Source organism: Cynoglossus semilaevis, chromosome 19 (genome assembly GCF_000523025.1).
Source record: "Cynoglossus semilaevis isolate Cse_v1.0 chromosome 19, Cse_v1.0, whole genome shotgun sequence".
Taxonomy (NCBI): Eukaryota; Metazoa; Chordata; class Actinopteri; order Pleuronectiformes; family Cynoglossidae; genus Cynoglossus; species Cynoglossus semilaevis.
In genome coordinates this window covers 15062593-15083476 of record NC_024325.1, presented here as the reverse complement: position 1 = coordinate 15083476, position 20884 = coordinate 15062593, and the positions used below count along the sequence as shown (strand labels likewise).

The following is a 20884-nucleotide window of genomic DNA, read 5'->3' as shown; positions in this document are numbered from 1 at the left end:
GTGATCAGGCTCGGATTCGAGCAGCCGCAGCTGCAGCGCTGGTACCGCAGTGTCCGCTGCGCTCAGTGCGCACCTCCGTCTGAGGCTGTGGAGCAGCAGGAGGATGAGGAGGAACCGCACACACCTGACGTCAAAACATCAGTAACTTGGTCCTTCTCTAAACACACACAAAAAAAACGTGCGTTTTTTTTTTTATTGACACGCCAGAAAAATATATTTTACTATAAATGTTGTTTCCAAAGTGTGAGAAATTAGATATGACTTTGTAAAAAATTAAACTCTTAAAATTCTTCTAACTTTTTTTTACTATTTTTAAACAGAAAGAGGTTTTCTGTGCATTATTCATCCGACGATAAAGGAAATGAAACTGCATCTCAAACTGAATCCACTAGATGGCGCGTTATATCAGGAAGTGACGAGGAACATCTTTGAAGGTTGGACCTGTAGTGTCAGGGTAAGTGGAAATGAACAGAGACAAATTAGTGGAGGAAAAAAATCTTTGTTTATGATAATATTTAAATCAGCTTTTTTTTATTATCTTTTTGTTTTGAGTCTAAACTCAGCTGTCAGTGTTTCTGACTCTGACTTGAATTTATCTAAAGAACAAATACATCACAAAACTGTTAATTTAAGCTTCTTCTTTTTTTTCAAACACAAACTGACCTGAACCCTGACTGAAAAATGTGCCGTCTGGACTCAGACTTGTTTAGAACTTTACTTGAAAGACTTGGACTTGAACCTGACTCTGAGGGGTCTCCCTGACCCGAGTTAAAACCCGGGGGTCTTAACGCCGTCTCGCCCTCTGCCTCCCCCATCTTCATCTTCATCATCTTCTTGAGTCTTCTCTATCGTACCATAAAAACAGAACAGCAGGTTCATGAGCTCCACCTTCAGGTCTGTCTCTGCACATGCGTCCACATCAAATTCACTTTCCTCGTCGCTTCCTCAGATTAGACACAGGATTGTGGTGCAAATCTGTTGACCTCTGACCCCTCGTACCTCCATTTTCATCAACTATGGGGAGAACAGATTATGGAGCAGATTATAATTTTGGTTCTAGGGACTTGGTACGTATTTGTCATGATTGAACTCAACTTTAACAGATACTGCAGTGTGTTTGTATTTCATGAAAAATAAAAACTATACTCATATGGTATCAAAATGTATCATATTTCAGATCAGTTATATCTGTTGTTGTTTTGTGTGTTTTTTTTTTTTAATCATCTTCACCACTGTACCTCTCGGTGACCTCTCATCCTCACCGCTCCACACCTCAGTGTTCAGTAATTCGTGTCTTGAGTCTTTTGCTCTTAAAGCTTCACTCCGTCACCCGCAGTATTTTCCCTCCCCTGGTCCGGATTAACATCTCTAAGTATACGGGATCAGAGCAGATTTTAGCGGACAGGAGCTAAAATAAGATGTGTTCAAATCTATTAATGTCCTCAACTTGTTTCTGCCGTCCCTGCTGGGTGAAAAGTGCATTTATTTATGTCCTGAGATTGTTTCTGACACCTATCCATCTGTCTGTCTTAAAAGATCCATTTTAAGTCAACGTAACCCTTTGTTTCCTGTGATGTTGATGAAGTTGAACCATTGACATGTGATGATAACAATCGATGCAGTATTTAATGTAGTATTTGATGTAGTATTTGATGTAGTATTTGATGCAGTATTTGATGTAGTACATTGATTTTTAACCTTGACTCTGTCTGTGGTAAACGTGGAGTAAACTGTGGAAACCCACAGTCACCGCAGCACAGTGACCACTGCCCTGTGACCCAAAGGTCACTGCAGCAGGATTCCAGCCTATGAACTGTACAATATACATATATTTATTATTTTGTTATATTTTGTATTTTATTGTCTTTTATTTAGCTTTACTTATAACCAATTAATTCAGTAACATTTCCCTCATCGTTTATTGTAAATAATCTCATATCGAACAATCTGGATTAATTTATTGTAAAGGTCGAACCCAGAGGTCAAGCCGGAGTCGCTCTGACCTAATCCCCTGCATGTTCCGTAGAGAGCCTTGAGTAATACAGCTTACCCCCGACGTCGTACTCAACGCTGGCGTCATCCGTACCCTAACAGGTCCGTGGGGAGAGGACGGAGGTGGAGGAGAGGAGGGGGGGGTTAATCTGTGTAGATCAGACAGACAGACAGTCTGCCCCCCCCCACAGACCTGCTGATGTCACAGCAACACTCGTCTGTATCATTACTGTCTATTACTGATGGTTATAATAAACCACCACTTTACCACATTGTTTATATTGACGTCTGGTCCCAGGTCAGTAACAGCTGACAGACCGAGGCTGAAGACAACCATCCTGACGGCTATAGTTAAACACCTGAACACACTGACATTTCTCTGGTGAAAAAAAATCCTAACTTTGTGATTTAGTTTGACTTCAAAATGTTGAATAACAAACTCTCCGTCTCACCAGTGTTTGGTTTGGTCTGGTTCCAGGTACAGAGGAGAGGATTACCAGTCTACTACTACTGCAGCCATGTGGTCTCCTGCTGAGGGTTTTCTTTTTTTTTTTAAACCCTTTGTCGTCCAAAAACAGCCAGCCATCAGCTGATTGCCTAACCAGATTAGGAGACAGAAATGACCTGCTTAAATCCCAGTGATGCACAGAGAGGAGCTGCTGCTATAAAAGGCAGATCAACAGTTGTGGAGCGCTGCGTGTTTCCACACTGACCACAGAGAGAAGACACCTGAGAGCAGGTAAGACTCACCTACACACGGAGGGGACGTGTCCACGTCACGGTCAAAGTGTTTGTCTTTGGATTTCTATGGTCGGAGAAAGATACATTGGATGTGGTTAACCAGATTACCAGATTATCAGATTTCAACATTGAACAAAATGTTGTCGTACCGTGAGTTGAGGAAGAATCAAATCTTCATGGCTGTTTGACTCTTGACTGGCGTCAGTGTAACCGAGGTTGAAAGGTTTACGTGAAAAAATATTTGGAAACAAAACTGGAAAATTCAGTGTAGATTATAGTCGTTAGTTCAGTTATTCAGTATTGAACTGAATTATGACATAACGACTGATGAGGATAAGCAGAAAATTAAACTGATTAAAAAAGCCGTTTAAATCCCTCTGTTAAAAACAACCAATAAATATGTTCTAATTATTGACCAATCAGAGCTGGAGGAGTTAGTGTGTGCGTGAACTTTTTTTAGGTCATAATTAATCAAGACATAATTAACGCTTGTTTAAATTTGCCTTCTTTCTGGACAAAGTCTGAGCCTGGTGGTGACTGTGTGTCACTGCAGCCTCAGATTTTTCTCTCATCTTAATAGAACTGGTGAAACCGTCACTATGGCAACCCCTCATTTAATAATGAATAACAGCTGTAGCTCCAGGGTTTGTCACCTGATGTCACATTTACTGGTGACTTTTTTTAAATACCTTAAGGTGGAATTTTTATGCCCAATAGTCAATTATTATTATGTTAGAAATAACAAAAAATAATAATATAGATAATAAACAATTGAACTATAAGAGTCAGGAAATGTTTCTCTTCCTGTCACTGAATTAAAGTGAACAAATACAATGAAGGTATTTGATATTTTAAGATGCAGTTTTTGTCTTTGACCCCGTTCTTCCTCACATATAGAAACATTATCATCTGAAGATACGTTTACTAGTCGATAAGAGACATAATTATCTGAAGATACGTTTACTAGTCGATAAGTCTTAATACTTTATTGTTGTTGACACTAAAATCCACTGCTTTAACCTTAAATCTCAAGATTAACTTGGTCCAAAATTTAAGATTAGCATCAGAAGACCCCAGGTTTAAATACTTCAAGTACTCCCAGAAGTACTGTAGTACTTGTGTACTGATGACATGAGTCACACTAGTGGACCTTTACAATCCCAGTTATTTGGAGGCTGCTGTTGTGACTCAGTGTCTCCAGAAATCCTGCTGCCCGTGCCTGACTGGTCTACGCCAGCCACTGTTTTAGAAACGCTGATCTGAGGGGGACACACGCTCTGACATAACGGGGAATCCCACGCACAGCTTTGGCGTTGATGCGGTTTGCAGGTAACAGATAACTTAGCTTCGGATCAAGGGCCTTAACTCTGACCTGCGTAATCTCATCTCCACGGATTAACCTGTCGTACCCCTGCAAAACACAGGCCTGACTCCGGTCGGTGAGGAGTGACCAGCTGGTGACGGATCAGTGATCTGTTTGATAAACACGGACGGTAAATTCACATTTTTATTTTCTTCTCTTTTTTCTCAACAGGACAGCAGAGAAGATTCTTCAGAGATGGCAAAGTACGTGATCTAAAAATCTAATCTAATCTATAAAATTATGTTGTTAAGTATTTGTTTATGGTTGTGGAGGATTAACTTGACCATTTCAATGTGGACTCAGACTGATGAGAACTCAGCTACTGCCAATCAGCTGATTTCCCCCCCCAATACCCCCCCCCCCCCATTACAGCACCGTCACCTGAACCAGCCTTTCAATCCCAGTAACAGGAGCTAAAGCTGCTCCACTCTTAGATATTCCTAACAGGATGACGGGATTATTGGAGCTTCACAACCTGCTGTTCATTCACAGTCACGACCAAAACTTTAGTTTGTTTGTTGTTTTTTTTCATCAACATTAACAGAACATGTGCTCCTCATACACTGAAGAAGAATTTTTCACAAATCACTCTCTCCATTTGGAGAAATACCACAGAGCAGCGTCCCTCAAATGGTGTCCCGTGGTCCGGATCCGGCCCACATCCCACCTGTTTTCCATCCCTTTACTGTGTGTTTTGGTCTGGACAGAAGATGAAAAGTGATTTGAGAACCTGTGGAACTGAGCAACAAAGCACAGATTTTAACTTTTTTTTTGTTGTTGTTGTTTTTGTTTTGTTTTTTACCACAGAGTTTTCAAGAAGACCAGTGGAAACGGAGGAGTAAGTCTGAACTCATCGTCTTGTTTTCAGTTTCTTCTCGATGTTCTGACGTTCTGACGTTCTCGTCTGTCTCACAGCTCACCCTCTACCTGGGGAAGAGAGACTACGTGGACGATATCTCCAAAGTGGAGCAAGTGGGTAAGTTCCCCACAGTTGGTCTGGTCCAGTCATCGTACCACTCAGGTCGGCCACATCTGGAGCCAAACCTGGTCTCAGACCAGTTCCATATAAAATCAGGGATCATCAGACCACGGTCCAGCTCTGAGGTCATCATAGTAAATGGGGTGTGGGTCAATAAGACCCTTCATCGTAGTTTCAGAGTGTGTTTTTGTCACCATCTGTCAACTTCTAACACGACTGTCTCTGCAGATGGCGTCGTCAAGCTGGACAAATCTGACTTTGGAGACAGGAAAGGTAACATTCACGAAATTCTACAAACCATTTTTTTCCCGGTCCTGGACGACCGTAGGAGCTTGAACTTCTTTGACCCTTCTGTTTTTTTCGACAGTGTTTGTGCAGTTGGCCTGTGCCTTCCGTTACGGCAGCGATGACCTGGACGTGATGGGTCTGTGCTTCAGGAAAGACATCTGGATCAACCACCACCAGCTCCACCCAGAGAACCACAAACCCGCCCTCAGCCCCATGCATGAAACCCTGATGAAGAAGGCCGGCGACGGAGCCGTACCGTTCTCCTTCGACGTAGGTGCAACGTGTCGAATCTCTGCACCGATGATGCAGCTTTTGTTGTTAATGAAGTTGACATCGGGGCAGATTTTTGAAAGTTATTGACAAATAACTCAGATTTTAGCTTCTGGATTACAAAGAATTAGTTAAAACCTTTTCACTGATCGGGAATTGTTTACTTTTCTCTCCAGATTCCCATCAACCTTCCCTGCTCGGTTTCCCTGCAGCCCGGACCAGACGACAAGGGAAAGGTGTGTTGATCATTGATCGTTGAACAAATCTGTGATAAAAAATAAATATTTCTTTAACAACTGTCTAATGTACTCTCCTCCGTCCAGTCCTGTGGCGTTGACTTTGAGGTCAAAGTTTACCTCGCCATGGACAAGGCTAACCCTGATGAGAAGATCTCAAAGAAGTGAGTGTCACACTGACCTGGGCGACTCATCTGTCACATGTCTGTGTAGATAACAGTCCTCTAACCACTGTGACCCCCCCCACCACCCTGCCCCCCGCAGGGACACTGCTCGCCTCATCATCCGCAAAGTTCAGTTCGCGCCCTCACAGGTGGGCGCCGGGCCCAAAGCGGAGATCTGCAAGAGCTTCATGATGTCGGACAAACCCGTTCACCTCGAGGCCTCCATGGAAAAAGATGTAGAGTACAAACTTCTCTGAACTTCTCTTTCCTGTAAATGTATTGATCGGATGACCCCACTGTCCGACTTGGGTTACACAATGTCGGACAGTGAGACGAGTCCTCAGGTTATTGATGATGTCACTGGAGAGACGGGAAATAAATAATAATAAATATTTTCATGTTTCAAATGTTAAGATTAAACTAAAAGTTTTATAAATGGATTTTGCCTCTTAGTTCAGAATTTAAAGTTAGCGTGGAAGTAATTCTCTCAAATGGACACTAGGGGCAGATCTAGATAAAACTGATGTAATTATTTAAAATCTTGATTTATGTCGTTTAAAAGAGTTAAAGGTTTATTTCACTATTTTGGCAACTACTGTAGTGATGTCATAATCCTATTCAGGGTAAAATAGATGATAAATATAATAATAAAATGACCTTTGTTTTTGATGCAGCTCTACTTTCACGGCGAGTCAATCCCGATCAAAGTCAAAATCAACAACGAGAGCAACAAATCCGTGAAGAACATCAAAATCTCTGGTGGGTTTCCACCTTTAAATGTGTCGATCACACACTGATGCCATGACCAGATCAATATTGTACGTCACTAACATGTCATTCTCTTCACAGTGGACCAGACCACCGACATCGTCCTGTACTCGGCGGACAAATACACCAAGCCCGTTCTGAGTAAAGAATTTGGGTTTGTGAAGAAACGCGTGTCAAAATGGAAGAACCACCGACGGCGTTCCAGCCTCAAACTGACTGTTTGTGCTTTTTTTCCGTGTAGAGTTTCAGTGGAACCTGGCAGCACCTATGAGAACACTGTGGCCATCACACCCTCACTGTCTGACAACAAGGAGAAACGAGGGCTGTCCCTGGACGGACGACTGAAGGACGAGGACACTAACTTGGCCTCGTCCACGATGTGAGTTTGGATTCAAAAACGATGGACCAAACAGCAGAGACTTGGACAGAGTCTCAGTGTCACTCAGAGCAAAATATGAAAACAGTGACTCTGTATTTTCTAACTAATACTTAGTCATAAAGCCTGGACGACAAACACATGAGTCAGCAGGGGGCAGCGTCATGCTCAGAGCACCTTAGTGGTAATTTTGCAGTTAGTGGACTCAGACCTGAAACCCTCCAGACCTAAGTCTGCTTCGTTAACCACCACTGCCTCACAAAAGGCACCGCTGGGATTCGAACCCAGGATCTCCTGTTTACTAGACAGGCACTTTAACCAACTAAGCCACGGCGCCGCTGTGATATTTAGGGACCGTAAAACCAAGGTGAAACTGGAGCCACAGCAACAATGACCAGACCATCAGACTGACTGTGCACATGATAAATAAATAAAAAGAAAAATAATAATAATATGTGACCTAAATGACTGTACTATTCCTTTACAACAGGCTGCGAAATGTGGAGAAAGAAGTTATGGGAATTCTGGTTTCCTACAAGATCAAAATCAACCTGATGGTGGCCGGTGGAGGGTAAACTTCCTGTTTCTCAATTAACATTTTCCTCAACACCTCCATCCCCTAAAAATGACGTCGACTTTAACAAACTATTTTCGTTTTTCCTCAGCCTGCTGGGAGGACTCACCTCCAGGTAGGTACAGCTGCAAACTGAGCTAAATATTCAACTCATGTTTCTATGATTCTGAGTGCTTTGGTTTGTTCCTGCAGTGATGTCACAGTGGAGCTGCCACTCCAACTCATGCACCCCAAACCTACTGGTACGATTCTCTACAGACGACCAGTGACTCTGACAGTGTATACAATATATATCAGTGTCTTTTTTTAAATTATACTAATTATCTTTTTTTTTTTTATTTTGTTTTTCTTTCCCATCCACCTTCTTCCCAGAATAAAGGACTATCATCAGTGTGAGTACCTGATTTTGACTCAGACTGTAACAGTACACCTGAAAATGCTAACAGTAATAAAATATTAGCAACTAAATAAATGGAGACTGTAGCTAAAAGAAAGCTAGCATTTAACTTCAGGGCCACTAGAGAAAGTAAGCTGAAAACAAGTCAAATGAAAACAACTAATAATCAGCTTGATATTCAAATACTAACCAAACCTGTTGTTATTGTATTCAAAAGTATTTTTGTCTACCACAGAGATGAGGTCCAGCTGGAGTTTGAGGAGAAACAGACACAATGACAGGAAGATGACCAGGGCGACAGGAGGAACAAGGAGAAGAGGAACGTCTTTATCTTTAATGTAACGACGGTTTTGTTGTCAAATAAATGTAATTTAGTGATAAAAGGGGGAAATAGGCTGCACAGTAGTGTTGGAGTTTTTATGACCAAAGATTAGTGTAGAAATACACAAACACACACATATTTACTGTGTACTAGAGAAGAAAAAAACAACTCAACTCTCATTAGATCACATTAGATTGTGAGTGAGGGATGATGGGAAACCTGTGTAAAGGCCATACGTCATTGTGTTGGAAAGTAATGGGACACATTTGTCTGATAATATGAATGGTTCTTTTTTTTTCCTTTGTGTAAAATGTGTTTTTGACAAACAAAGTCAAATTATCCAGAACACAATAAAACAATTTAAACTCAGAAGTTTGTGGTTTGTATGTTTTTATTATTATTATTATAAAAATATAATTTTTCTGGGTGTGTAGTTTTGGTAAAAAAACAACAACTTGAGAATCCATCATGGCTGCCTCCTTGAAGAACTGCTTCAGATAAGTTTGAAAAACCCTTGCTTTAACTCTGGATTGTGTTTAGTAAATCAAGAGTAAAATATTAGTATTTTATTTTGAAGTTTTAGCGGTAAAAATGGAAACGAGAACGTTATTTTACCTCAAATAAAGCATTCATTTTGACAGTATTGCTTTGCTAGTCATGACTTTTTCCTCCAGTAGAAGACGATAGAGGTCCTGTTGAAACCTGTTCTTGTCGACGAAGAAGACGTCGCCGACGTCATCACGCACAACGTGTGGAGCAGCTGCGAAGCAACATGGCTTTGAATGGAGGCAAGTAAACACAGAACAATTTAAATTTGCACAGTTTAGTCGTTACGTCAGTGAAAATACAGCATGTGGAAATAAAAACAATTCTTTTTTTTTCATCGCTGTTATATTTATTTTTGAAGATTTGCCGCCCTTTAATGACGTGAGCTAAGCGTTAGCCCGGCTACACTCGCTAGCTTCAACTAGGTGTTGCGAATAAAAGTGATTTAATCTTTTAAATAATAAAATTCTATACTACGTAATTCACACCGACGAATATTTTATACAATTATCGAAAACGTTGAGCTGTAAACATCCGTCCACTGGTGTTGAGAAAATCCTGTTTATTTAAAGTCGTATCAGAGCCAAGTGTCAAGTTTAATGAGGAAAAAAGCTACGTTTGACCCGGTGTAAACAAGGAGTGTGTAAAGGGATAATTCGGGTTATTTTTGCAGTGTGTTAATTTTGGAGAGACTGCATCACCATATTGTGTTTATATCAAACAGTACTAATTTGGATTTTATCTCCCAGATACCTGCAAGTATGTTAGCAAACACGTTTTCTTTATACGTTTTCTTTACTAAAATACGTTTTCTTACTTAGTCTTTTTGAATGTGAGTATGTCCACCTCATCCTGATTTACACTAATAAAATATTTTGTTGTTCATTCCAGGCGATGAGGACTTTGAGTGGGAGCCTCCAACGGAGGCCGAGCTGAAGGTGATCCAGGCTCAGAGAGAGAGACAAGACAAAATCAGCAAGTTGATGGGAAACTACCTGCTGAAGGGATACAAGATGCTGGGCGACTGCTGTGATGTGTGTGGGGTGAGTTTATTTTAAGTAATAAAAATAATTTGTTGTGGTGTTACACCTGTATGAACTCACAACAAACCGACCCTGAACCAAGAACACAAGTAGCTGTTTGAAATGGTAACCAGCACCTAAGTAAGAGTACAATATGACTAAATATAAAATGCTCAAAATATTCTTACAAGTGCTGCGCATCAATAACCCGGTTGTCTTGACGATGATCACGTGCTACAGCGTTTGCGTCACGAGTTGTTCTTTGTGCTGCTCACTTTGCGTCTCGTCCCGTTTGTTAATCCCGTCGGTCTTCAGCTTGTCATTGAGAGGTGACAACTTCAAACATCAAAAACCATTTCAGATGACGGTTTAATAAAGGTATGTGACAGTCTTCAGTTTATCCACACTTACTGAGTTAAACAAGTTCACGGTGGTGAAACCTCTTCATGTTTTAAAGCACTTGTAAGGATATTTTGAGCACTTTTTACTATCATTTTTTGCATTGTCACTGTTTCTGTTCTAGTTGCCATGTTCTAGTTTTAGTTTGATAACACTTTATTTATCCCTTGGGAAATTCTCTCAGAGAAATTACGGGCTAATGCGAAGACAGTTTTGGCTGAAAATACAGAAAAGTAAATTTTCAAGTAGATTAGGAAAGAAGTTTTAGTGTTTGGGCTGTGAGGAGGCAAAGAAGAACCATCTAGAAAAATGTTCTAGTTTTAGTTTGATAACACTTTATTTATCCCTTGGGAAATTCTCTCAGAGAAATTACGGGCTAATGCGAAGAGTCCAGGCATTACCGGTCAGCAGTGATTAGGTCAGGGGTTACAGAGGTGTGTGTTGTGTCTAGCAGGACTAGGATGAAGAGACTGGAGTCCAGTTAAAAAGTGATGAAGACATTGATGACATTTTCCTTGTGTTTGCAGACGATTCTTCTTCAAGACCGACAGCAGAAAAACTACTGTGTTTCATGTCAGGAGCTGGACTCTGACATTGACAAGGACAACCCTGGTATCTAGAGTCACATACATTTAAAAATTTAAAAACCTGAATTAAACACTAATATTCTGTGCTCTTATTCTTGTCCTGTTCTTCTCCCTCCTCCCCAGCTCTGAATGCCCAGGCAGCCTTGTCACAGGCGAGGGAGCGACAGCTCGCAGCTCAGTCTCCCGCAACTTCACTTGAAGCCGAGCTGAACAGCGGCTCCAGCGGCGGCGGCGGTGGCCTGACAAACGTCACGGTCCCTCAGCCCCGACCAGAGCACTGTGAGGGAGCAGCGGCGGGGGGGAGAGCCTCCCTGCTTCCACCTCCTGTGCCTCCTCCGCCCACCTCTCCAGCAGCACCGGTGGTCATGGCACCGGCTCGTCCCACGGTGTGTCCGCAGCCGGCGACCCTGGCGCCCGTGCTGCAGGAGGCCGAGGACGCCATTCTCACCAAACTCCGCTGGGCCACCACTCAGCTGCAGAGCTCGGCCTCTCTGGAGGCCAGCATCCAGCTGTGCAGCCTGATCTCCAGCTGTGCCAACTCACTGCGCAGCCTTAAAGAGCTGGGCCAGTAAACCCGCCCCCCCCGCCGCCGCCGCCCCCCGGTGACAGGTGGAGACCCTCGGAGTGATGGTGACGCTGTTTTATTCGCCTCCTGTCCTGAATAACTGACTCTGGTTCACTGGTTTGTAGAGAATCTCCCTTTGACCGGACCGTAGAGCTGCGTTTACAACTGGTCAGAACAGACGCACTTGAAGAGAGGAAGTGTAAAAAAAAAAAAAAAAACCCTGCAGTTACAGACGTTACTGCCCCGAGTCGGAGCAGCTGCACCACCGCTTTGACACCCCCAGGGGAGACCGTGTGGTTTCACTGTATGTTCATTTGACTTGTTGACAACCTGTTAGTTATGGTTAAACTCAACGTTAGTTTTTACTCCTGCTTCGTGTTAAGACATTTTGAATGAATCATTTGTAATATTTTACACATACATGACATTTATCTCTTTAAAAAAACAAAACTTCATCAACAAGACGAGACTTGTTTCTTCTTTGGTTGACCGAAGACAATAAATGTTCTATTTGCTGCTTAGCTCCTCACCCCCTCACCCTTTTTCTCCCCCGCCCCCCACGTCTCTACACCCACAGGTGGGAAACAGCCTGCCACTGTGTGCAGGCTGTTTCTAGTATTTTCTTGTAAATATCTTGGATGGATGGTTGAATTGTGGAGGGTCGCTCTGCCCCCGTGCTGCTCCGAAGGAATCAGGGCAACATTTAGGACTTCATCACCATCACCGCCCAGCACTGATCCACAGCACTTCATGTTAGGAAAGTCCAGTGTCATCGCTGTTCCAGGCTGTTGAGGTTTTCTAATGTTGTACCTGAATAAAGCTTTGCCACTTTCAGAGTCACGCGGTTGGTTGATTTTTCATCGTTGTCGTCGTCAAGTTTAGGGCTGTAATGATATGACACGGTTTTATTTTTTTTTATTTTTTTTTAACAAAATGAGCTCCAGAAATTATTTTTATTAACAAAATGAGCTCCAGAATCACGTCATAAAATCCTGTATCTTTAAAGATTATATTTGGACCTTCAAGGGGGAATTTCGAAGACTGTAATGTGTAACATAACCACTAGAGGGCAGGATGTGTTTGTTGTCGTCGTCAAGTTTAGGGCTGTAATGATATGACACGGTTTTATTTTTTTTAACAAAATGAGCTCCAGAATCACGTCATAAAATCCTCTATTTTTAAAGATTATATTTGGACCTTCAAGGGGGAATTTCGAAGACTGTAATGTGTAACATAACCACTAGAGGGCAGGATGTGTTTGTATATAACTCCTAACGCTTTTTCTCCTCTAAGGTCATGCACTCCGTGGGGAAATCCGTGACTGTTTTTCTATTTTTAGTCTTCGACTAACACTGTGTCAAGTCTGGACAAACTCATGGTGTATGAGCTGCAACAATGTCTCTAATTTATTTCTGCTTCAGTGTCTGCACATGATCGATGATCAAATTTAATAGAAAATGTAGTCTTTACAGTCCAGTAGGTCGGGGGTTCGATGCCAGGGTCTACCACCTACACCCGGGGTGGGAAAACATTTTGGGTTTGATGTAGAATGCTGCACAAAACAGAATAAACCCTAAACTTTCAAAGATAGTTTGGCACATTTGTCTGCTGCCATCTAGAGGCATCAAAACAAAAAATTTAAATCAAATGTAAAAGAGAATAAACCCTAAACTTTGAAAGATAATTTGGCACATTTAATGTCTGCTGCCATCTAGAGGCATCAAAAGACATTACAGTTGATTCTCTGCAATGCATTAAACATGACTGACGTCATACCAGGGACCAGTGTTTGGCGGCCTGGTCAGTTCATGCTGGTGTGTCCTTGCGACTGAAACCCAACTGAAATGGGATTTCATAAACAAAATACCAGTTCCTTCATTCTCCTTCGACATCGGTTCTAGGGACCGGTGTTTAGTTCGAGTCCCTCGACCCTGGACAGGAAGCTGCAGAGTGACTGATCTGTAGAGTGTGTTTTGGGGCCGAGGGGTCGGGGGGGGTGTCACAGCAATAATATTACCCTGGACCCTGGGTGCAGGGTAATATTAGAGCAACACTGAGTCATGTTCACGGAGTTGTCCAGCCGGCTGCTGCCTCCACCACAGCTGCCTCCGTCCGTCCATCCTTCCCCGATCACCATCCTAAAAATACACCGCTGCCCTCACTGAGGAAAATTCCTCTGTCTTGACCTGGCTCACACACACACACACACACACACACTCACACACACACATATAAAGTTGCCCGTCTCTCCATGGAAACTATTGCTCTGTATTTAACACTGGATGAAATTTCTGGAAAGTCCTCGGCGACGAAGGCCAAACAGGAAGTGACTTCAGAGCTGGGACATTAATTTGTTTTTCATAAACACTTCTGTCAGTGAGACCTGATTAAAGGAGTGATCCGGGGGTTTTTTTTTCGAGTGACATCACATGACCATCTGTCACATCACTGTGTGTGTGTGAGTGTGTGTGTGTGTGTGTGTGTCAGGCGCCCACAGCACTGACACTGATACGGTGTTTAATAAGTTAAAGGTGTGACAGGAAGCTGGATTGTCTGAACACTCGTGTGTCAGTGAGGAGGAAAAGACAGAAGTCAGTGTAGAAATGTGAAGGAAGAAAGTAAATAAGGAAGTGGCAGAAAGGAAGGAAGAGGATCGTTCAGCTGGACTTCAAAGTAAAGGATGGAATAAGGACGAAATGACGGAAAGAAGGAAAGAAGGAGAATAATAATTTTTGACAGAAGAAGGAAAAGAAAGGAGGAAGGGAAGGAAACGAGGAAATGAGGAAAGAAAGAGGACAAGAAGAAAGAGAGGGAGAGGGAAATGTTTTTATTTAAATTTTAAGTAAAAAATACAACCGAAAAAAGACAAAAGATAATAAAAAATAATTTAAAAGAAAAAACCAAAAAAATATATTTTTCTCTCTTTTTAAAGACAATAACTGTAGATTTGCACCAGATGAGCGCATGCGCGCGCGCGTGTGTGTCACTGACACATAGACAGACCTGATCAAAGTCTGGACCGAGGACTGTTACCTGCGTGACGTCACAGACTGTACTTTACGGATAAGGAACTTCGACAAAACTGCTGTGTCACCAGTTGACTCCGCTGATCTCCCTCTGTGTGTGGGTGAGAGAGAGAGACAGAGAGAGAGATACCGCAGCTCAGAGGGGGGAGGGAGGGGGGGGGGGGGAACCTTTCAGCTGCCGCGTCTCCATGTGGATCACCATCATCAGTGCCAGAGAGGAACTGTTCAAGTTCTCACTGAGAGTTCCTGCTCCACCAACTGACTCCGACATTTGAAACTTTCTCTCTTTTTTCTCTGACAGTCAGAGCAAAAACAGCAGCAACGAATCGGTTCCTGTTTTTTATTTATTTTTCTCCTCCAGTTTCTCCTTTCAGTCGTGCGTATAATTCAAGGTCCTGCCGCAAATGAGCGCAGTTCTCGGCGCGTGTCAGCCTCATCATCCTCACTGGGGGCAGCAGTGAGGAGAAGAGAAAACAACGGGCAAAGTTGGAGTTTGTTTTTTTGTTTCGACGCCCGGAAGCGCGCGATTTCTCGCTTCTTCACGTTGCTCCACTTCGGTCTTTTAAGCCTCGCAGGAAGTGATGACTTCTGTGTGGAAGCGGCTGCAGCGAGTCGGTAAAAAGGCGTCAAAGTTTCAGTTTGTCGCTTCGTACCAGGAACTGGTTTTGGAGTGCACCAAGAAATGGTGAGTGTGGAGATGTTGTTAGTCGACACTGTTGACTGGTCGATTATTCAGCTCAGCTCATAGTCATTATGGACATACGGGTTCTCATGTTGTGCTTCATACGATGCTCCATTGTGGTCGTGGGTTCGAATCCCCAGCCTGTGTTTACGTACTGTCCTCCACTGTGCCATTTCCACCACCTTGATTTCATTTATATCCACAAAGAAGAAACAAAAATGCATAAAAATTAAGAATAATCGCAGACACTGTGTAGTTATAAACACAGCCCATTCAAACAGAGGCCCGTGGTCCATACATGGCCCGGACACAACCTCAGTTGTGGCCCAGTCTCCGGGCATTCTATAAAACTTTTGGTGAGTAATGTAAAATCTCGACTGAACGCAACATGTTCCTTTCAAAAACAACGTAACGTTATCAATAAAAACCGTCAGTTTAACCCTTCATGGACCGAGAAATAATCGTTTATTTTGCCTCAAAATTCCAAACGATCAGTCGGTCCAACTGACTTCTGTGGTTTGAGAATCCGTCCTTACTGGATGTAGATTTAAGCAGCGCCGTGCTGCTGTGTGTGTGTTTATAAATAACCTCAGTGAAGTACAACACCCTCACACCCAGAATCCTGCTGGGCTTTTCCACTCTTGTGTCATTTCCTCTCAGACAAATGACAGACGCTCAGAGATGTTTCTAGAAGGTGTTAAAGTCCTGACATCAACCACCTTGATGCGACTTCAGCTTCATCTGGAGTGACGCCGTCGTTCGCACGTTGTTGTCGCCGTCATTAGCCGCGGCCGCGTTTCTGCCTGCGACTAAAATGTTCTTCTGTCGCCTGTTTTTCCACGTAGGTCTAAGCTTTGGTGGGTAGCACAGGTCCTGGGTTCGATTCCCAAAGGAACCACGTGCTTAGTAGGGAGATCTGATGTCCCCGGTCTGGAGAAAACAAATTATTTTAAAAAGTTTTGTGCAAAAAGTACCACAGATTTGTCAGCGTTCTCCAGATCCTCTTTCTCTCAGCTTCACCTGAAGTACCTGAACCTGGTTGTATCTTTGTTTAAAAAATATATACCATAATGCAACAGGGCTCTGTGAAGTTCAGTGCTCCCACTAGTTGTCGCTCTGGTGCAGGATGAGATGCTCTGAACGCTCTGAAGAAATGTTTTCCAGAATCTTCAAACGTTTTTTTTTCCCAACATGTCAGTTTGGCCCCTGGTCGTTTTCTTATCAGAGCAGATTACAGCAAAGGTTGGAATAATTGTGTAACAGGCTCGTCATTGGAGCGATAAGGAAGACTGATCAGCTGCTCAATAACGTTCCATAGTTCCAGCAGCAGCAGCAGCTTTAGCAGCAGCAGCTTTAGCAGCAGCAGCTTTAGGAAGAGCTTTAGCAGCAGCGGCAGCAGCAGGGCTGAGGTTGTGTTGTCTAGACTGGAGGAGGGGCCGAGTCACAGCTGATTCACCAGGAGTGATGACTCCTGGTGATGAAGTAAGAGTTTGAGTGAACGCCTTCACAGCACTGTGTTGTTCAAACACAACGTCAACTCATCACTGTTCTCCAGCACAAGGTGTGTTCTCGGGGTGTTCTTCATCACCGTCACACTGGGAAAATGAACCCTGTGTGAAAAGGTCATTCAGTGATGACTCTGTGGGGACCAGTTTTCACCAGGCCTCAAACCCCGTCTGAAGTTCAGCCTCAAATCTTTCATTCTGACGTCCTGGTCCTGGTGATGTACCTTAAAAAAAAAAACCTTATATTTTTATATATTTAATCATTTTAATTCTTCTGCCACATCTCGGAAACATTTTTGCCAGTTACGATTAAAAGGCCAGAAACGACAACGTAAACTTGATCAGAGGCAAACGAAAATACAAAGGTTATATAATGTGACACAGTAGAATGCATTAGGTTACGTTACGTTACGTTACGATACGTTACGTTAAGTTACGTTACCTTAAGTTAAGTTATATACTTTACGTTAAGTTACGTTACCTTAAGTTAAGTTATGTTACGTTACGTTATGTTACGTTACATTACGGTACCATACCATACTGCACCGAAGTGCACTGTGCCGTAATGTACCATACCGTACCATACCTCAAGGGCAGTGATGTCATATTTCCGTGACTGCGCGGCGACAAAAACAAGTTTGTATTTTGTATCACAAAGACTTTTGATGAGAGGAAACAGACGTGCAGAGAGAGCCAGACGATAAGAGAGAGAGAGAGAGAGAGGGCCCAGCCTCGTGCATGACACCAATCAAATGTCCTGAAGTGACAGGCGGGACAGAACATCAGTTTGTCATGTGACCGAAACACGACAGAGGTTAGCCAGTTCAGCGCTTCGTCTCTAACTGTTCTCTAAATGTCCACGAGAAGACGTCGTCCCTGTCATCTTTCACACTCCACCCATCTGAAAGTCCAAGCCTTCGAACCCCCCAGTGGGTTCTGTAATGACATGTTACTAATCTGTTGTTGCGCCACCTACGTCTGTGTGTGTGTCACAACACGTCACGACACTCCACCGCTGCCCATTGTTGTTGCCATCACCGCGTGTCTGGGGCTTTTGTTTGGTTTGATGGTAATTACATGTCAACAAGTCGGTCATGTCTTTTATTTTTGTTGACTCCCTCCCTCTCTCACCTCCCCCACCGCCCCCCCCCTCTGTCTCTCTCTCCCTCACCCTCTCTGCTGCTGTCAGTCTCGACCCGCCGCTCATCATCGTACGCTAACATACGAACCACAGCTATTGATAGACTGTGAATGGAAGAGCAGTGTGTGTGTGTGTGGTTCACGGGGTGTGGATGTGTGTGTGTGTGTGTGTTGGTACTTTCTTCCCGTGAAGGGACACGCCTCACATTCTCATCGACCACGTTCACATGACTCGGCCACTTCCTGTTTCCCGTCCTGTGCCGCATGACAAATAATGAACAAAATACAATGAAAACAATCGTCAACATCTGCACAGTCGACTTGACTGACGTTTGTTGACGAACTATTTTAAAATTATTTGTACATTTCCTTACGATCAGCTAAATATTTAATCGTTTTAATCGTAGCTTCAGCATGTAAGTAAACGATAGGTAGAAGAAACTAAAAATAGGAACTAAAAATAGTGGCAAAAAAAGTGTCAAAATGTAATACAGGAAGTAGCAGGAAGTTAGCCACAAACCATCATTTGTTAAGATGCTAAATGCTAGCTAAAAGATAAATGGTTAGAATATGAAAAAAATATCTTTAGCTTTTGAAATAGTACTAGATAAAAGTATTATAGGCACAAAAATATTATATAAAAATATATTAATTATTTATATAGATTCATCAATAAATTACTACAAGTTACAGAACAGTAAAAATAGTCTAGTTTTTTTTTTAAAGTTCATTTACGTTTAACACCATTAGGACCTAAAATCCTGACTTTTTGTGAACTTAAACTTCCCTTATTTCCCTGATATGAACCTAAAGTGACCCAGAAAAGCTCCAGTGAAACGGTGACTCACGTCTGTATTTCATAACAAACACATCAGCGCTTCATCTTTGACTTAAAGGCATAATTGCACAATAATAAAAGTCATGAGAACACATGTATACACTCTGCCTGGAGACATTGACGTTTATGGGAAAATAATTGATTTTTATTTTTCTGGGATAATTTTCAAACATTTATTGTTTTGTTTACTGCTCCGTCAGCCCTTCAATAACCACTGGGGGGCAGATGTTTTGTTTTTTAAAGTGAAAATGAGTGAAAATAAATCAAGCCATAAACCTGACTGTTTGTAATGCGTGTGTTTTGCCCTGTGTTTGTGTGTCTCTGTAGGCAACCAGACAAGCTGAGGGTGGTGTGGACCAGGAGGAACAGACGCATGTGTTCCAAGGTGAGGCACCAGTGAAGCACCATCGACACACACACACACACACTCACTACAAACACTGGGTTTTTACTAATGTGTGTTTTCATGTTCAGCTCCACAGCTGGCAGCCTGGGATCAAAAACCCGTACAGAGGGACGGTGATATGGCCGGTCCCCGAGAACATCGACATCTCAGTTACACTCTTCAAGGTAACAAGAAAGATGGTGATCGGTACTAAAAAAAAAGAAGTAGAAAGTAGAAATTAAACAATAAAAAAAAAACCTAGCAACAACCTAAAACAGGGGTGTCAAGCTGATTTTCACCAGGGGGCGCTACATAACTGTAAGACTCTATAGATGTAACTAATCCACAACGTATTAATACATGTTTCTGCAATTAATTATTATTTATTCAAATTACAAATATTCTACATTGCTTTGTCTAATAAAACAAAATTATCAAGTTAAGAATCTTGGGCCACACAAAATGACTTGGTGGGCCACGTTTGGCCCTCGGGCCTTAGGTTTAAAACAGGCATAATAAACAGAGAGAGACAATGGTGACATTAAAATGTTCAACAAATACATGTAGTAATATTGAAGTTTTTAATCTTTTTTTTTTCCTGTTTTGTTGTTGTTGCAAAGTGTCCGTATGACTGTGATGACCAAGTGGCTCATATTATATTTATAATTATTATTTAAATTTAGAGAGCGGCTTCACTGGTCCAAGTCCTGGTCAAACAGCAGCTAAAGTGGTTTAATTTGTAGTTTAATTACAGACGTTTTTATTTTTATAAAGGATATTTAAAGATATTATACGAACAAAGAAGCAGAGCTAACAGACTGTCATCTGACCCTCAGGAGCCCAACGCTGATGAGTTCGAGGACAAAGAGTGGACGTTTGTTATCGAGGGTGTAAGTGACAAACAACATTATATATGTTTCCTGTGTAAACTATCAATAAAACTTTGTTTCTGAATAAACCTCGTCTTTAATTCAATTTCTTTGTTTCTTTGGTTTCAGGAAAACAAAGGACATCGTAAGGTGCTGGCGTCAGCTGACATCAACCTGAAGAAGTTTGCCAGTCCGACGCCGACCCAGACCGACCTGACGCTGAAGCTGAAACCTCTGTCTGTCAAAGTGGTGGAGGCCACGATGAAGCTCTCGCTGTCCTGCGTGTTCGTCCGCGAAGGAAAAGCAACGTGAGTTTTTGAGGGAAATATTTCTGTTAAGACAGGACTGTGTTGTGGAGAAATTAAAATAAAAATAACTTACAAAATATTTACGAACCCTTACTATGTTGGTAATCTAGGAAGTAAAAAAAATGAAGGGATTTATTTTTGAAAAGCAAGTGCTCCTTTACCATAAAATATATGGCTTTAAATATATTAAAAGTGAATATAGAGAGGTGATGATAAGTCAGTTGTTTTCTTGGTCCCTCAGTGATGAAGACATGCAGAGTCTGGCCAGTCTGATGAGCTTCAAACCCACAGATATCGGAAACCTGGACGACTTCAATGAGAGCGACGAGGATGAGGACAAGAAGTCCATCGGTACCATCGGTTCCACAGGTCAGGTTCTTACCAACAGTCCTTCAGGTTCCTGTCTCCTCCTTCAATCTGTTTTTTTCTCACTCGATTCGTCTTCTTCTTCTTCTTCTTCTTCTTCCTTCTCCGTTCGTCTTCTTTTCCTGCCCCCGGTCCTGCTGCCCCCACAGCCTCCCACACTCTCACCCGCCCCACCC

At 42.4% G+C, this 20884-nt stretch overlaps 3 protein-coding genes and 1 non-coding gene across 9 annotated transcripts in view; 3 read left to right on the top strand and 1 right to left on the bottom strand.

Annotated features, from left to right (window-relative positions):
* The first annotated feature begins 37 nt into the window (after positions 1-37).
* Positions 38-8839, top strand: arr3a (arrestin 3a, retinal (X-arrestin)). 4 transcript variants are annotated; one of them, XM_008333264.3, is made up of 21 exons: positions 38-178; positions 321-454; positions 1969-2094; positions 2291-2374; positions 2471-2731; positions 4268-4299; positions 4904-4934; positions 5012-5072; positions 5304-5348; positions 5443-5633; positions 5810-5869; positions 5957-6033; positions 6134-6269; positions 6708-6792; positions 6883-6955; positions 7043-7180; positions 7668-7748; positions 7843-7866; positions 7944-7993; positions 8124-8143; positions 8384-8839. In XM_008333264.3, the coding sequence occupies exons 6-20, from the start codon at positions 4292-4294 to the stop codon at positions 8126-8128; spliced, it is 1065 nt and encodes a 354-aa protein (XP_008331486.1). In that variant the 5' UTR covers positions 38-178; positions 321-454; positions 1969-2094; positions 2291-2374; positions 2471-2731; positions 4268-4291; the 3' UTR covers positions 8129-8143; positions 8384-8839. The 4 variants fall into 4 exon arrangements, with proteins under 4 accessions (XP_008331486.1, XP_008331487.1, XP_008331488.1 ...); XM_008333265.3 differs by lacking the exon at positions 1969-2094; XM_008333266.3 differs by lacking the exons at positions 1969-2094; positions 2291-2374.
* trnat-agu (transfer RNA threonine (anticodon AGU)) lies at positions 7441-7514 on the bottom strand. Its single transcript has one exon. It is a non-coding gene; the product is annotated as a tRNA-Thr (tRNA).
* Positions 8840-9111: 272 nt separating the features above from the next.
* Positions 9112-12429, top strand: znrd2 (zinc ribbon domain containing 2). 2 transcript variants are annotated; one of them, XM_008333269.2, is made up of 4 exons: positions 9112-9258; positions 9908-10059; positions 10965-11049; positions 11148-12429. In XM_008333269.2, the coding sequence occupies exons 1-4, from the start codon at positions 9243-9245 to the stop codon at positions 11594-11596; spliced, it is 702 nt and encodes a 233-aa protein (XP_008331491.1). In that variant the 5' UTR covers positions 9112-9242; the 3' UTR covers positions 11597-12429. The 2 variants fall into 2 exon arrangements, with proteins under 2 accessions (XP_008331491.1, XP_024921691.1); XM_025065923.1 differs by lacking the exon at positions 9112-9258 and adding an exon at positions 9425-9775.
* A 2336-nt stretch (positions 12430-14765) lies between these two features.
* The window catches only part of LOC103395541 (EH domain-binding protein 1), a 37283-nt gene continuing 31164 nt past the window's right edge, over positions 14766-20884 (top strand). Inside the window, exons 1-6 of one of the 2 annotated variants that reach the window (XM_025065640.1) lie at positions 14766-15300; positions 19108-19165; positions 19255-19350; positions 20002-20055; positions 20164-20342; positions 20584-20711. In XM_025065640.1, the coding sequence (XP_024921408.1) occupies positions 15197-15300; positions 19108-19165; positions 19255-19350; positions 20002-20055; positions 20164-20342; positions 20584-20711 (619 nt within the window). In that variant the 5' untranslated portion in view covers positions 14766-15196. The remainder of the gene's footprint in view (positions 15301-19107; positions 19166-19254; positions 19351-20001; positions 20056-20163; positions 20343-20583; positions 20712-20884) is intronic. The other variant, XM_025065639.1, reaches the window with a different exon arrangement.

Bases quoted from the DNA above. Each gene is read 5' to 3' on its own strand.
- arr3a (XM_008333266.3), top strand. The intron at 6,956-7,042 runs GTTTGTGAAGAA...TTTTCCGTGTAG, and splicing joins GTTCTGAGTAAAGAATTTGG to AGTTTCAGTGGAACCTGGCA. The intron at 7,867-7,943 runs GTAGGTACAGCT...TTGTTCCTGCAG, and splicing joins CTGGGAGGACTCACCTCCAG to TGATGTCACAGTGGAGCTGC.
- znrd2 (XM_008333269.2), top strand. The intron at 10,060-10,964 runs GTGAGTTTATTT...TTGTGTTTGCAG, and splicing joins ACTGCTGTGATGTGTGTGGG to ACGATTCTTCTTCAAGACCG. The intron at 11,050-11,147 runs GTATCTAGAGTC...CCTCCTCCCCAG, and splicing joins CATTGACAAGGACAACCCTG to CTCTGAATGCCCAGGCAGCC.